General features: G+C 43.5%; 1 protein-coding gene across 3 annotated transcripts in view; it reads left to right on the forward strand.

Moving 5' to 3' along the window:
- Nucleotides 1-17874, forward strand: part of LOC115192771 (dual specificity protein phosphatase 8) — a 99536-nt gene that overhangs the window by 64069 nt on the left and 17593 nt on the right. Inside the window, exon 1 of one of the 3 annotated variants that reach the window (XM_029751617.1) lies at nucleotides 15386-16106. The exons of the other annotated variants lie outside the window; for them this stretch is intronic. Coding sequence (XP_029607477.1) covers nucleotides 15968-16106 — 139 coding nt within the window. The 5' untranslated portion in view covers nucleotides 15386-15967. Of the gene's footprint in view, nucleotides 1-15385; nucleotides 16107-17874 lie in introns of those variants that run through there. 3 annotated transcript variants of the gene reach the window in all.

The raw sequence follows: 17874 nt of genomic DNA on the forward strand, positions 1-17874 counted from the left end.
TGTGTGTATGCATGGATATGTATGTATGCAAGAGTATTTGTGTGTGCGTATAGCTGCGTTTACACCGACAGCCCGATTCTGATATTTTTTCCACTAAATGGTATTTTGACCAATCACATCAGATGTTTTCATATCAGATATTTTTCAAAGATGATCTGACTGGTCAAAAGACCAATTAGTAAAAACAAAAATAATTGGTCTGTCTGTAAACGCAGCCTATGTGTGTGCATGTTTGAGTGTGTGTATGCGTAAGTATTTGTGTGTGTTGATAGGACTAGTTGTCAGGAGATCTGTAATAGGTCTGCTCCATCAGTGAGGTAATGCCTACAGGAGAACAGAACACAGCTGTGGGGGGTTAGGTAGTCACTGGGGGAGAGAAAGGGGGAGGAGGGAGAGGGATATCTGGGGGGGAGGTACCATGGGGATAGGGGAGAGATACATAATCCCAGGCCGTGAGCTGGCAAACAGGCCCAAATCCCACTCTTACACTAGCCCAAGCCAATGGCATGTACTATATACTCAGCAGGCTCTGCTCACACTTACTGGTCTGAGGCTAAATCACATGACTAACAACATCGGACACTTTATAGAACACAAAGCCTTCACTATCTCATCCTGGAATATCCAAGGCCTGACGTCATCTGCCTTTGGCCTAAAGAGCAGGAACCTGGACTTGAAAGAAATCAGAAATACAAGAAACATGCTATACAGGAGATATACTCACTGGTTGCCCTCTAGGTTACAGAGAGCTGGTAGTCCCATCCACCAAACTGCCAGGTGGGTGGTATAGAGGAGATGGACTCACTGGTTACCCTCTAGGTTACAGAGAGCTGGTAGTCCCATCCACCAAACTGCCAGGTGGGTGGTATAGAGGAGATGGACTCACTGGTTGCCCTCTAGGTTACAGAGAGCTGGTAGTCCCATCCACCAAACTGCCAGGTGGGTGGTATAGAGGAGATGGACCCACTGGTTACCCTCTAGGTTACAGAGAGCTGGTAGTCCCATCCACCAAACTGCCAGGTGGGTGGTATAGAGAAGATGGACCCACTGGTTACCCTCTAGGTTACAGAGAGCTGGTAGTCCCATCCACCACACTGACAGGTGTGAAACAGGGATTTGCTAATTTGGTATAGAACAGACCTAACTCACTCTATTAAATTAATCAAAACAGGAACAAAAAACAAACAGCAAATACAAATCTTAGAATCAACTAAGATTTGTAATCAGACCCACTGGATTCCCCAATTACATTGAATGAACTACAGGACAAAATACAAACCGTCCAACCCAAAAAAGTGTGTTGGGTTGATGGTGTCCTAAATGAAATATACAGACCACAAATTCCAATTGGCTATACTTAAACTCTTTAACATCATCCTCAGCTCTGGCATCTTCCCCAATATTTGGAACCAAGGACTGATCACCCCAACCCACAAAAGTGGAGACAAATTTGACCCCAATAACTACCGGGGGATATGCGTCAACAGCAACCTTGGGAAAATCCTCTGCATTATCATTAACAGCAGACTCAAATCAAAAATCAAGTCAAATCACATTTTATTGGCCACATACACATGGTTAGCAGATATTGCGAGTGTATCGAAATGCTAGTTCCGACAGTGCAGCAAAATCAACACGTGATCTAACAATTCCACAACAAATACTTAATACACACAAATCTAAGTAAAGGGATGGAATAAGAATATGTACATATAAATATATGGATGAGTGTAACAATATGTGCTGAGAGTAGGGAAGAAAGTTCAGGGAGTGAGTGAATTAATCAATAAACGAAACATGAACAATGCACAGACAGGAAACAGAAACAATAACGCCTGGGAAAGAACCAAAGGGAGTGACATATATAGGGTAGGTAATCAGGGAAGTGATGGAGACAAGGGGAGTCTGATGACGCGCAGGTGTGAGTAACGATGGTGACAGGTGTGCGCCATAACAAGCAGCCTGGTGACCCACCCGACGTGCGGCTCCAGCCGCAGGACGCTGACCAAAGTGACGATCCCAGGGATCAGGAGGGAACCGGTCACCTCTGCTGAGGCACGGGAGCATGGCGACCTAGAGCACCGGAGAGAGAGCATATGTGATGGTACCCCCTCCCCAGCGCTTTCGGCTGCAGCCGCAGGACGCCAACCAAAGAGACAATCCTGGGGATCAGGAGCGAACCGGTCACACCTGCTGATGCACGGGAACCTGTCGCAGGCTGGAGTGCGGGAACCAGACAAACCGGCGATCTGGCCGAGGCAGGGGAGCCCGACGATCCGGCCGAGGCAGGGGAGCCCGACGATCCGGCCGAGGCAGGGGAGCCCGACGATCCGGCCGAGGCAGGGGAGCCCGACGATCCGGCTGAGACGTTATATTCTACAACCACCAAAAGGAAGCGATTCCCAAACCTTCCATAACAAAGCCATCACCTACAGAGAGATGAACCTGGAGAAGAGTCCCCTAAGCAAGCTGGTCCTGGGGCTCTGTTCACAAAAACAAACAGACCCCACAGAGCCCCAGGACAGCAACACAATTAGACCCAATCAAATCATGAGAAAACAAAAAGATAATTACTTGACACATTGGAAAGAATTTACAAAAAAACTGAGCAAACTATAATGCCTTTTTGCCCTAAACAGAGAGTACACAGTGGCAGAATACCTGACCACTGTGACTGACCCAAAGGAAAGTTTTGACTATGTACAGGCTCAGCGAGCATAGCCTTGCTATTGAGAAAGGCTGCCGTAGGCAGACCTGGCTCTCAAGAGAAAACAGGCTATGTGCACACTGCCCACAAAATGAGCTGGAAACTGAGCTGCACTTCCTAACCTCTTGCTAAATGTGTGACCATATTAGAGATAGATATTTCCCTCAGATTAAACAGACCCAAAAATCATTTGAAAACACATCCACTTTTGACAAACTCCCATATCTATTGGCTGAAATACCACATTGTGGAATCACAGCAGCAAGATTTGTGACCTGTTGCCTCAAGACAAGGGCAACCATTTTAAATACATCCCATATTTATGTTGATTTATTTTGATCTATTTGCACATCGTTACAACACTGTATATAGACATAATAGGATATTTGAAATGTATTTTTTCTTTTGGAACTTGTGTGAGTGTAATGTTTACTGTTATTTTTTTTTATTATTTCACTTTTGTTTATTGTCTATATCACTTGTTTTAGCAATGTAAACATATGTTTCCCATGTCAATAAAGACCTTAAATTGAGTTGAAATTGAATTGACAGAGAGACAGACAGAGCGAGAGGGAGACAGACAGAGCGAGAGGGAGACAGACAGAGCGAGAGGGAGACAGACAGAGCGAGAGGGAGACAGACAGAGCGAGAGGGAGACAGACAGAGCGAGAGAGAGACAGAAGGAGCGAGAAAGAGACAGAGAGACAGAGTGAGCATGAGAGAAAGAGAGCGAGACAGAGACAGAGAGACAGAGAGAGCGAGCATGAGAGACAAACCCTCACAAATTTTTACAGATGCACAATTGAAAGCATCCTGTCGGGCTGTATCACCGCCTGGTACGGCAACTACACCACCTGCAACCTCAAGGCTCTCCAGAAGGTAGTGCAGTCTGCCCAACTCATTACCGGGGGCAAACTACCCGCCCTCCAGGACCCCTAAACCACCCGATGTCACAGGAAGGCCAAAAAGATCATCAAGGACATCAACCACCCAAGCCACTGCCTGTTCACCCCACTATCATCCAGGCGAGGTCAATACAGGTGCATCAAAGCTGGGACTGAGAGACTGGATACAGCTTCTATCTCAAGGCCATCAGACTGTTAAACAGCCATCACTAGCACATTAGAGGCTGCTGCCTATAGGCATATACTAGGAATCACTGGCCACTTTAAGGAATGGAACACTAGTCACTTTAATAATGTTTACATCTGGCGTTACTCATCTCATGTGTATATACTGTTTTCTATACTATTCTATGGTATCTCATTCACTTAATAATTCTGACATATCTATGCATTACTCATCTCATATGTATATACTGTTTTCCTGTACTATTCTATTGTATCTTAGTCCGTTCCGCTCTGACATTGCTCGTCCATATGTATATAGTCTTAATTCATTCCTACTTAGATTTGTGTATTGGGTATATGTTGTGTAATTTGTTAGATATTACTTGTTGGATATTACTGCACTGTTGGAGCTAGAAGCACAAGCATTTCTCTACACCCACAATAACATCTGATAATCATATGTGACCAATAACATTTTTTTTTTATTTGAGAGAGTGAGAGAGAGAGAGAGAGAGAGAGAGAGAGAGAGAGAGAGAGAGAGAGAGAGAGAGAGAGAGAGAGAGAGAGATTGAATTTAACATGCTATCACATTCAACACATTATAGTCAACATGCATACTATTCACATTAACAGAACTTCCCATTACATATACTGTAGTTCTTGTATTTGAAAACGTGTTTCTGTAAGTTATTAAGCATATCCTTTCAGACTTTCAAACCCGTTCAAACATTGACAGACAATGGAGACGGCAGATGGCTTTCCTTTAGGTGCAATAGAAGTTGACATTTTTTTAAGACAGAATCATAATGTGTTGTTGTGCATTTTACCCGTCTCTGTCTGTACGAGCCCTAAATGTCCTGTACTGTACTGTAGTTGTCAGACGGTTGCTAGGAGTGGTGGTAGGAGTCAGGCGCAGAGAGCAGAGGTACAGAACTTCGTGTTTATTTTGAACAAAAGCCAACACGATAAACGCCAACACAAACGGCGTGGGTAAATTGCCAAGTGCCCAAAACAGGTGCACAGCCTGCAATTAATAATAAGTAAATAAACGCCAGCACATCCAACGATAAATTACAACCTGACGCTAAAATAATCCCGCACAACACTGGGCGGGCTAACCAGGCTTAAATAACCAAAATCAATAAACCAAATGAGGGACAGGTGCAAACAATAAGACATACCAAACGAAAAGGAAAAAAGGATCAGCGGCGGCTAGTAGGTCGGTGACGACGACCGCCGAGCGCCGCCCGAGCAGGCAGGGGAGCCACCTTCGATGGGATTCGTGACAGTAGTGCCCCTCCCTCCCTTCTGTCAAGTGTAGCCTGGGGTGTGAGACAGGCAGGCAGGTGGAGCAGCTCCTTAGGCACAACCTATCTCTGCTGTGCTTAGACAACCTAACCTGACACACTTTATGGCAATGGAATGAGGAAGAGGTTATCGAGCCCTCTCTCCTAACTAGAAGAGGAAGGAAGCTCTCACTCTGCCACTAAGAAACACATACACTATACCACTGTTTTGCATAGGTGGAAATACCAGGGTTGTGCGTTAGGTAACAACACCATCTACATAGGTGTACAGAGGCCCATTATCAGCAACCATCACTCCTGTGTTCCAATGGCACGTTGTGTTAGCTAATCCAATTTTATCATTTAAAAGGCTAATTGATCATTAGAAAACCTTTTTGTAATTATGTTAGCACAGCTGAAAACTGTTGTCCTGATTAAAGAAGGAATAAAACTGGCCTTCTTTAGACTAGTTGAGTATCACCTTCTTTAGACTAGTTGAGTATCAGGAGCATCAGCATTTGTGGGTTCGATTACAGGCTCAAAATGGTCAGAAACAAAGGACTTTCTTCTGAAACTTGTCAGTCTATTCTTGTTCTGAGAAATGAAGGCTATTCCATGAGAGAAATTGTCAAGAGACTGAAGACCTTGTACAACGCTCTTTAATACTCCCTTCACAGAACAACGCAAACTGGCTCTAACCAGAATAGAAAGAGGAGTGGGAGGCCCCAGTGCACAACTGAGCAAGAGGTCAAGTACATTAGAGTGTCTAGTTTGAGAAACAGACGCCTCACAAGTCCTCAACTGGCAGGTTCATTAAATAGTACCCGAAAAACACCAGTCTCAACGTCAACAGTGAAGAGGCGACGCCGGGATATATATATCTATATACAGTTGAAGTTGGAAGTTTACATACATTTATACCCTGACTACAGGGTACATACATTTATACCCTGACTCTTAAAGGGAGTGCTCCTAATCTCAGTTTGTTACCTGTATAAAATACACCTGTCCACAGAAGCAATCAATCAATCAGATTCCAAACTCTCCACCATGGCCAAGACCAAAGCGCTCTCCAAGGATGTCAGGGACAAGATTGTAGACCTACACAAGGCTGGAATGGGCTACAAGACCATCGCCAAGCAGCTTGGTGAGAAGGTGACAACAGTTGGTGCGATTATTCGCAAATGGAAGAAACACAAAAAAACTGTCAATCTCCCTCGGCCTGGGGCTCCATGCAAGATCTAACCTCGTGGAGTTGCAATGATCATGAGAACGGTGAGGAATCAGCCGAGAACTACACAGGAGGATCTTGTCAATGATCTCAAGGCAGCTGGGACCATATTCACCAAGAAAACAATTGGTAACACACTACGCCGTGAAGGACTGAAATCCTGCTGTGCACGCAAGGTCCCCCTGCTCAAGAAAGCACATATACATGCCCGTCTGAAGTTTGCCAATGAACATCTGAATGATTCAGAGGACAACTGGGTGAAAGTGTTGTGGTCAGATGAGACCAAAATGGAGCTCTTTGGCATCAACTCAACTCACTGTGTTTGGAGGAGGAGGAATGTTGCCATGACCCCAAGAACACCATCCCCACCGTCAAACATGGAGGTGGAAACATTATGCTTTGGGGGTGTTTTTCTGCTAAGGGGACAGGACAACTTCACCGCATTAAAGGGACGATGGACGGGGCCATGTACCGTCAAATCTTGGGTGAGAACCTCCTTCCCTCAGCCAGGGCATTGAAAATGGGTCGTGGATGGGTATTCCAGCATGACAATGACCCAAAACACACGGCCAAGGCAACAAAGGAGTGGCTCAAGAAGAAGAACATTAAGGTCCTAGAGTGGCCTAACCAGTCTCCAGACCTTAATCCTATAGAAAATCTGTGGAGGGAGCTGAAGGTTCGAGTTGCCAAACGTCAGCCTCAACCTTAATGACTTGGAGAAGATCTGCAAAGAGGAGTGGGACAAAATCCCTCCTGAGATGTGTGCAAACCTGGTGGCCAACTACAAGAAACGTCTGACCTCTGTGATTGCCAACAAGGGTTTTGCCACCAAGTACTAAGTCATGTTTTGCAGAGGAGCCTTCCCTGTAGCTCAGTTGGTAGAGCATGGTGTTTGCAACACATGGTGTTTGCAACGCCAGGGTTGTGGATTCGATTCCCACGGGGGGCCAGTACGGGGAAAAAAATGTATGAAATGTAAGTCGCTCTGGATAAGAGCGTCTGCTAAATGACTAAAATGTAAAAAACGTAATGTAAATGGGTCAAATACTTATTTCCCTCATTAAAATGCAAATAAATTTATAAAATTTTTGACATGCGTTTTTCAGGATTTTTTTGTTGTTATTCTGTCTCTCAAATACTTTTTTCCCTCACTGTATATGTTACTTTACTTGTAGGGCCAGTAGTTTTTCTTTACCAGTCCTGGTTATATTTAGCCTGGGTGCCAGTCTGATCTGCTCTAAGTCCTTATGGAACTACTGTCATGCAAACCATTTTTGGCTTGACAATGACAATGGTTTAGGCAAAAGCCATTCGGGTGGGTCAGAGTGGCCAGTACACCAATTCTTTACGTGGCAGGCATACGTGTGCAGTAAATAAAAGTGCTCCCCTCTCGTTTTTAACACCCTGTCTGCAATTCCTTAATTGCCTGCTATTCGGGGCCTTGTTATCCTGTCTGGGGGAGGAGACAGGGACAGGAGACAGGGACAGGAGGGAAGAGAGGGGAAGGGGAGAAGAAGTAGACGAGGGAGGAAAGGGAGAGAGGACAACAAACCCCATTGAAGTTCACCAACTGATGGTCACTTAGTTGGCTACTCAAAGAAATGGACATGAACTTACTGGACACTAAAAGCAAATTTATGCTTGCTTTAAATAATGACACTAGTCACACAATATGGCCTCTAGGTAGTGCCACACCTGTGTTGACAACTGAGGTTGATATCATTTCCAGACGGGTGGGTAGGTACTTGTAATTGAGGGCTAACAAAGCATTGCTGTATGTGTGTACGTACAGTGTGTTCATGTGTGAGTTGGTGATGATTCATCATGAAGATGAATTTAGCAGATGCTTTCATCCAAAGCATCTTACATGCATACAACAACTGAGCTACAGAGGAACACATGGCAGGGTTTTCAGCGCTTATTTCCAAATGACCTAGTTCTCTCTCTCTCTCTCTCTCTCTCTCTCTCTCTCTCTCTCTCTCTCTCTCTCTCTCACTCACTCACTCACTCACTCACTCACTCACTCACTCACTCACTCACTCACTCACTCACACACACCATCGTGGACCACAGATGTTGGCCTACTGCTAGTTCCACCACTGTAGTCACTCACTCACAGGGTTATAGGAATAACAACTTCCCTCTAATCACAGATCTTGGATCAGTCTGCCCTTCCCAATCCAAACCTCAACCATTACGAGGCTAAAAACAAAACTTTACAATGTAGCTCATTCAGTTAACCATTTTTACTGCAACAATGTAGTATATTTTACAATTGTTCTGTGATCATACATGAAGAAAATGATTGGCGTTGACATTAGAAAGATAATCTAGATAATCGTAGGATTAGCGTGAGGACATTTGGCCCATAGAAATAAAATCTATAGAACGGGCCTCCCCATTCAAGACAATGATGGCATAATGAGTGGATTCTATTTCTTTGGTTAGCCTACATGTTTGTCATACCATACATAGTCAGGCATCGTGTGTGTGTTTGTGTTCTTTCTTTCTTTCTCACAGCTCCCCGAACGAGAACATAGTGTCTTAAGACAAGAGCCGGAACAGGCAGATCATTCAAAATTGGGCGTCTGACATGTCCGGAGGATGTCAGGAAATACCTTCAGAACTGGCCACTAGGGGCAACAGTGACTGCTATTGCCATCAAGTTGGCTTGGGTTTTGCTAAGGCAGATGGGGCATAATCCCATGACTCCAGATCCAACGGTTGCATGTTCAATTCCAGTGATAGACCCTCAGTTATATATTTTTTTACCCTTTACCCTATCCCAATGCCTAAAGTTAATATTTGAACCCTTCTCCAAACCTTAACCCTTAATCGTTACCCATCGAACTTTGACATTTGGAGAAACAGAACGATTCTGAGCAGGAGTAGTCGGGGTGTCAAAAACACTTTGAAATTTGATGTTTGGAGAAACATGGATAAACGTCATAATCTGAAGTAAAATTGGTAAAACCATGAGATCTTGTATACACACACTTACACAAGATGGTCTATCCATACTGGAATTCAAAACTCATTATACCATGTGATTGTTGAATACTTGTTTCTGATTGACTTGATGGGAATTCTAGAGTGTGCATTATTTCCCAACGGTATATCTGCACGGTAGAATTCAATGGCTATAGTTAATTCTTACATGTTCTATGTTTGAGCAAAAGTTGAATTGAAAACATTGGCATTGTTGAATTGGATTTTCATAAAAGCAAGCTAGGACTGATGGTTTGGTTAGTTAAACTAGGAAGTCTGTTTGTTTGGTTACCAAACCAACTACTGTAGCTATCTAGTAAACTGTCTAGCTACTTCAATAGATGTTGAACACAATTCTACCAGCAAATAAACACATTTCTTGTGGCAAATGTGTTAAATTATAGCCATGGTATGAAAGAGATAATCAACTCAGGGCTCTATGCGTTCTCTGGAAAATAATGCAACTTCATTTAAGGATAGTTCCACTCTGCTAGATATACTTTTGACTCATCTATCAATAGAACATTCTTCCAAGATTCTTGATGATCGTCCAGCAGCTTCCAAGTGCTTTTTGGCAAACTTGAGTCAACTTTTTGGACGACACTGCATTCCACAGTAAGAACCTCATACCAACGGTCCAGCATGGTGGTGATAGTGTGATGGTTTGGGGATGCTTTTCTGCCTCAGAACCTGGACGACTTGCCTTTATAGAAGGAACCATGAATTCTGCTCTGTATCAGAGAATTCTACAGAATAATATCAGGCCATCCATCTGTAAGCTGAAGCTGAAGCGCATCTGGGTCATGCAGCAAGACAATGATTCTAAACACACAATGAAGTCTACATGAAAATGGTTAAAAAGCAACAAATTTGAAGTTTTGGAATGGCCTAGTCAAAGTCCAGACCTAATCCCAATTGAGATGTTGTGGCAGGACTTGAAACAAGCAGTTCATGCTTGAAAACCCACAAATGTCGCTGAGTTAAAGCATTTCTGCATGCAAGAGTGGGCCAAAATTCCTCTACAGTGATGTGAGAGCCTGATCAACAACTACAGGAAGCATTTGGTTGCAGTCATTGCATATAAAAGGTGGCACAACCAGTTATTGAGTGTAAGGGGGCAATTACTTTTTCACACAGGGGAATTGGGTGTTGCATACATTTTTCATTAAATGGAAAAAATACATTTTTTTTGTTATTTGTAAACTCAGGTTCCCTTTATTTAATATTCATTTTTGGTTGAAGATCTGATAATTCACTATAAAAAATGGAGAAAATCAGAAAGGGGCTAAATACTTTTTCAACGCACTGTATGTGTCTGTGTTCTTTCTATGGAGGTGGAAGGAAGTTTGATAAACACCAATCAATCCTCCAAGCGTTTTATAAATGCTTTATAGAATCCATATTAGCTTTTAATATTTTGTGGTGGTTTGGTGCTCTAGGGAACACAAGTCAGAACCGATTGGACAGGGTATTAAGAATCAGTGGGAAGGCCATTGGAGCAAGCCAGGAACCCCTCAGTGACGTTTACAAAAAACAAGTGAGGAAGAAGGGGGAACAAATAGCGTTTGACATAACACACACACTGAATGACCAGGTATAGACCAGCATAGCCCCCTACCCTCCAGGCCCAGGTATAAAGCTCTCCCATTCAAATCTAAGAGAGCAGCATCTAGTTTTGTGCCAACATCCATTGAACTGCTTAACTCTATTGAAGTTTGTATTTGTATTTATGTGGATATACCCTGGGATTACCCTGGGATTACATAGAATGTGTCTAATCCTTTACACTGTAGCCTACATGTTTTTGTGTTCTATGTTGTTATATGTCTTGTTTGTACCATTCTTCACCATACATGAAGTTCCCTCCCAGGAAATAAGAGTTATTTGAATTGAATTGAATACTCACACCCACCAATACATGCCATATACTGCAAAACACATAAATACAGTGACTTCAGGAAGTATTCATACCCCTTGACTTATTCCACATTTTGTTATGTTATAGCCTGAATTCAAAATGGATAATATATTTTTTTTTTACAGACAATACTCCATAAGACAAAGTGAAAGCATGTGTTTCGATATTTTTTGGCTAATTTCTTGAAAATTAAATACAGAAATATCTAATTTACATGCTGTAAGTATTCACACCCCTGAGTCATTACTTTGTAGAAGCACCTTTGGCAGCGATTACAGCTCTGAGTCTTTTTAGGTATGTCTCTAAGAGGTTTGCACACCTGGATTGTACATTATTTGCCCATTACTCGTTTTAAAAGTCTACAAGCTCAGTCAAGTTGATTGTTGATTATTGCTAGACAGCCATTTTTAAGTCTTGCCATAGATTTAAGTCAAAAATGTAACTATGCCACTCAGGAACATTCACTGTTGTCCTGATAACCAACTCCAGTGAATATTTGACCTTGTGGTTTAGGTTGTTGTCCTGATAACCAACTCCAGTGAATATTTGACCTTGTGGTTTAGGTTGTTGTCCTGATAACCAACTCCAGTGAATATTTGACCTTGTGGTTTAGGTTGTTGTCCTGATAACCAACTCCAGTGAATATTTGACCTTGTGGTTTAGGTTGTTGTCCTGCTGAAAGATGAATTTGTCTTCCAGTGTCTGGTGGAAAGCAGACTGAACCAGGTTTTTCTCTAGGGTTGTGCCTGCTCGTATAGCTGTATTCCATTTTTTTTTATCCCCAAAAAACTCCCTATTACTTTCCGATGACAAGCATACCTATAACATGATGTAGCCACCACCATGCTTGAAAATTACATGCTTGAGTGGTATTCAGTGATGTGTTGTGTTTAATATTCCCAAAACATAACACTTTTTATTTAGAACAAAGTTAATTTCTTTGCCACATTTTTTACAGTATTACTTAAGTGCTTGTTGCAAACAGGATGCATGTTTTGGAATATTTTTTTTCTGTACAGGCTTCCTTCTTTTCACTCTGTCATTTCAAATTAAATCAAAGTTTATTTGTCACATGCGCCGAATACAACAGGTGTAGACTGTAACGTCCGTCGTTCAAGGTAGACCAAGGCGCAGCGTGTGTTGGGTTCATCATATTTTATTTAACGGTGAACCAGCAAAAACCAAAACAATAAACAATACAACGAACGAAAAGTTTTGCAGGCTACTCACATGAATACAAAAACAAGATCCCACAACTGACTGTGGGAAAAAGGGCTGCCTAAGTATGATTCCCAATCAGAGACAACGAATGACAGCTGCCTCTGATTGGAAACCATACTCGGCCAATAAAGGAAAAACAACATAGACATACAACACATAGAATGCCCACCCCATGTCACACCCTGACCTAACCAAACAGAGAAAAACGACTCTCTCAGGTCAGGGCGTGACAGTACCCCCCCAAAGGTGCGGACTCCCGACCGCAAACCTGAACCTAAAGGGGAGGGTCCGGGTGGGCATCTACTCATGGTGGCGGCTCCAGTTCGGGGCGTAGCCCCCACTCTGCCCGCTAATCCCTCCGCTTTTGTGTCACCGGAGGAACCAGACCGTGGATCAATGCCGGAGGCTCTGAACTGCGGACCGTCGCTGAAGACTCGGGGCTGCGGACCGTCGCTGAAGACTCGGGGCTGCGGACCGTCGCTGAAGTCTCGGGGCTGCGGACCGTCGCTGGAGGCTCCGGGCTGCGGACCGTCGCTGGAGGCTCCGGGCTGAGGAGCGTCGCTGGAGGCTCCGGGCCGGGGACCTTCGCTGCAGGCTCCGTGCCATGGATCATCTCTACTGGTTCCGCGCCATGGATCATCACTGGAGGCTTTGTGCTATGGATCATCACTGGAGTCCCGGTCAGGATGCTCTCGATGTTGCAGCTGTAGAACCTTTTGAGGATCTCAGGACCCATGCCAAATCTTTTTAGTTTCCTGGGGGGGAATAGGCTTTGTCGTGCCCTCTTCACGACTGTCTTGGTGTGTTTGGACCATTCTAGTTTGTTGTTGATGTGGACACCAAGGAACTTGAAGCTCTCAACTACAGCCCCGTCGATGAGAATGGGGGCGTGCTCGGTGCTCCTTTTCCTGTAGTCCACAATCATCTCCTTAGTCTTGGTTACGTTGAGGGATAGGTTGTTATTCTGGCACCACCCGGCCAGGTCTCTGACCTCCTCCCTATAGGCTGTCTCGTCGTTGTGGGTGATCAGGGCTACCACTGTTGTGTCGTCTGCAAACTAAATGATGGTGTTGGAGTTGTGCCTGGCCACGCAGTCGTGGGTGAACAGGGAGTACAGGAGGGGACTGAGCACGCACCCCTGGGGAGCTCTAGTGTTGAGGATCAGCGTGGCAGATGTGTTGCTACCTACCCTCACCACCTGGGGGTGGCCCGTCAGGAAGTCCAGGATCCAGTTGCAGAGGGAGGTGTTTAGTCCCAGGTTCCTTAGCTTAGTGATGAGCTTTGAGGGTACTATGGTGTTGAACACTGAGCTGTAGTCAATGAATAGCATTCTCACATAGGTGTTCCTTTTGTCCAGGTGGGAAAGGGCAGTGTGGAGTGCAATAGAGATTGCATCATCTGTGGATCTGTTTGGGCGGTATGCAAATTGGAGTGCGTCTAGGGTTTCTGGGATAATGGTGTTGATGTGAGGTTAGTATTGTGGAGTAACTACAACATTGTTGATCCATGCTCAGTTTTCTCCTATCACAATCATTCAACTTTGTAACTGTTTTAAAATCACAATTGGCCTCATGGTGAAATCCCTGAGCCATTTCCTTCCTCTCCAACAACTGAGTTAAGATGGACACCTGTAACTTGGTAGTGACTGGGTGTATTGATACACCATCCAAATTGTAATTAATAACTTCACCATGCTCAAAGGGATATTCAATGTCTGCTTTTAACATGTTTACCCATCTACCAATCAGTGCCCTTCTTTGAAGGAATTGAAAAACCTCCCTGGTCTTTGTAGTTGAATCTGTGTTTGAAACTCACTTCTCGATTGAGGGACCTTACAGATAATTGTATGTGTGGGGTACAGAGATGGGGTACTCATAAAAAATTCATGTTAACCACTATTATTGAACACAGAATGAGTCCATGCAACTTATTATGCAATTTATTAAGCATTTGTTTTACTCCTGAACTTATTTAGGCTTGCCATAACAAAGGGGATGAATACTTATTGACTCAATACATTTCAGCTTTACATTTAACTTTCAATTTTGAAAATGTTAAAAAAAAGTATAATCCACTTTGACATTATGGGGTAATGTGTGTTGATCAGTGACACAAAATCTAAATGTGATCTATTTTAAATTCAGGCTGTAACACATCAAAATATGGAAAGGGTAAAGGGGTGTGAATACCTTCTGAAGGCACTGTAAGCGCGTACACATTCTCTCAAGCACACAAATGTCGTTTGATACATTCACACTAATATGTGATACACAACACACACACACACTTGTTGTTCAGTGTGAACACACACTATCTAATGAAAGACATACTGGTACACACACATTGTTCAGTACATGCACGTTCTAAAACTCAGTGTTTAATTAACATCCCTTCTCTACACTCACACACACACACACACACACACACACAACACACACACTGCACATCAGAAAACATACCCTATTTAATTAAACACACATAGGCATTGAGTGTGTGTTTTGCAAAGGCAGAGAGTGATGTGTTTTCGAGGGAGCGATGTCATCTACTTGTTGTATACACACTGCACATTATAAATCACAAACTATTTAATTGAACACTAACACACAGAGGTGCAGTGTGTATCTTGCTAAAACCCATAGAGCAGTAGTTGCTGTCTCTCCCTGCTCCAGCTCACTAGGCCCCTGAGGTGACCACATATTTGTCTGGTGAGTAAGGAATGCGGTTACATGCCTTAGACATTAGCTATGACGGAGCACTGGCTCCACAAGAGAGGGAGGGAGTGAGGGAGGAAGAGTGGGAGGGAGGAGGGGAGAGAGGGAGGGCAGGGTCAGAGTCTGAGCTCACGGCAAGTGAGCTCATTCACCCCCCGGGCGAGCGAGCGAGGAGAGAGAGAACAACTACGTCATTCTCTACACAGAGGAGCGGGAGGGAGAGAGAGAGGGAAGCAGGGAGGGAGGGGAAGAAGTGTGAGCGAATGAGAGACGGGGAGAGCGAAACAGCACAACAATAGGGTACTGCTCTTCTGCCTGTGGGCTCACACACGAAGAGAAGGCACGGAGAGACACACTCAGTAGCAGCTACAGACAGACAGACAGACACTCTTTCCTCTTTCTTCTCTCCATAGTTATTCCTTTCATTATTCCTCAAAATACTGCTGGACCTCTATGGCTTTGGTAGATATTATAGGAAAAATATGATTCTTGGTGGATTTGAACTGAATGAGTTCTAGAAGTGACTTGTGGGCAGTACATCTACAGATGTTTGGGAGTAGTTTACTTTCTGGAAGTGGGTTCCGTCCGTTCTCTTGAGTTCAGGGACTAAGGTTCCTTCCCTCCTTGGACTTTGGGATCTGAGTTTGGACTTGGACTTGGTCACCACCAGTCGGAGTAGTGACAACTGGGACTTTGTAGTGTGGAATTTTAGACCTGACCGGCTTTCCTTCTGAAGTTTTTCGGGAACAAGTGATTTGTTTGTTTTTCCTGGGGGACTCCATTGGTCTGGACGGCAGTCAGTGTGTTCCAGATCTGAGTGCACTAGAACGCGTGTATGTTGAGCGTGTTGAGGGTGATGCCTCTGGACGTGGTCATAGCCCCGGCTGAGGACTGTTTCTGGCCTGTCCTGCAGGAGTCAGACAGGAGGCTGAAGATCAGAGTCCGCAGGACCAAGGAGGGGAGGGAGCTACGAGGTGTGTACTGACCCAGTCTGGGGAGGGGTGTCAGTAGGTTAGAAAGAGTTGACAGAGAAAGGGAGAGAGAGAGAGAGCTCAGCGCTGCAGTACACTGTAAAACATTTCCTGTATAATTGACAATAAGTTACTGGCAGCAATTGGCCAGTGAGTACAGATACTGTAATCCATTTTACGGTACCAATTGTTTTACTGTAATCTAATGTACAGTATTCACGGTAACTTATTGCCAGAGCTATGGAACACACTACAATACAGTAAAAGTGAGCATTAAACAGTACACATTGTTGTCTACAGTATGTTACTGTAGTTATAAGGGATTATAGCAAGCAGCATGACTGTAAGCATTTTGAATTGATGAATAATCTATGATATTTATCGCTTGCACATCTAGAGGCCTAAACAATGGACATAGGTAAATATTCAACCATTAAAAGATACTTTCACCTCTACTTTTTTATTTGACCTTTATTTAACCTTACACCTCTGACCTTTTTCCTACATACATTTAGGTGTTAGTGAACTACTGCCACACATCACTTACATTGGTACAGTACTCTCACTAATGGGCGCAACAAATATATCCTCTTACAAGGCAAGCCTTAAAATATGTTAATGAGCCAGCAATTCTTTCTCTGCCCACATTCATTCTCAACAATGCACCATCATTTGCTGCAGTAAATATATATAGCAAAACAGCATTATAGTACTTTATTGTTGACTTGTTCAAAAATAAAATCAGCAATTGCTAATAGTGAATATTTAATTATATATTACACTATGCCAACTGATATATGGTGTTTTCTATCATTTTCACTTTAAGCCTAAACAACGGCTTCTAAACTGTCAATACTACCGGGCAGAACAGATCAAAAGGACATGGCTAGCCACTCAACCGTTAAAGGTTTGTGACTTGCTGCCACTTTGATCTGTTCCCTATATACGTTTAATTGGTAGGGAATCACTACCGCATATCACTTAAATTGATACAGTAACATTAACAGGCACAACAAATATAACCTCTTTCAAGACATGCATAAAAATGTGTTAATGAGTGTGAAACAACAATACCATGCACTAGAGTTCAAAAGGTTTTTGAACTGTATTCTGAATTACAGTAAATCACTGGCAACAATTGGCCAGTAAGTTACTGTAGAGTTTCAGGACAAGGTTTGTAGAATTCCTAAAATACAGTATATTACTGTATTCTGTGGGGGTACTCACGGGTTCAACAAATAAAGCCTCTTACAAGGCACGGTTTAAAATATGTTAATGAGCCATAGACTTTCCCCGCCCACAACAGTTTTTCACAATGCAACATAATTAATACTGTAAAACACATTTACAGTATTTTACTGTGCATTTTACAGTGTTTGACTGTTGAAATGAAAGGTCTTAGTGTGCTGTAAAACAAATGTATGGTATTTTACTGTGCATTCTACGGTAATCTACTGTATTCAGTTTATACAGTATCAGACTGTTGATTAATACAGTTACAGGGTCCTCCCTAGTGGCGCAGTGGTCTAAGGCACTGCATCACAGTGCTAGCTGTGCCACTAGAGTTCCTGGTTTGAGTCCAGGCTCTGTCACAGCCGGCCGTGACCGGGAGACTCATGACGCAGCGCACAATTGACCCAGTGTCATCCGGGTTAGTGCCCACGCTCACTCCACCTGTGGTCATTGACATGTAAAACTATCACAAGGCCCATTTCTCCTGCCCTCTGTCGCTCTCTCTGGTTCTCCCACTCTATTTTCTCTTTCTCACCTC

Source organism: Salmo trutta, chromosome 4, assembly GCF_901001165.1.
Source record: "Salmo trutta chromosome 4, fSalTru1.1, whole genome shotgun sequence".
NCBI classification, from domain to species: Eukaryota; Metazoa; Chordata; class Actinopteri; order Salmoniformes; family Salmonidae; genus Salmo; species Salmo trutta.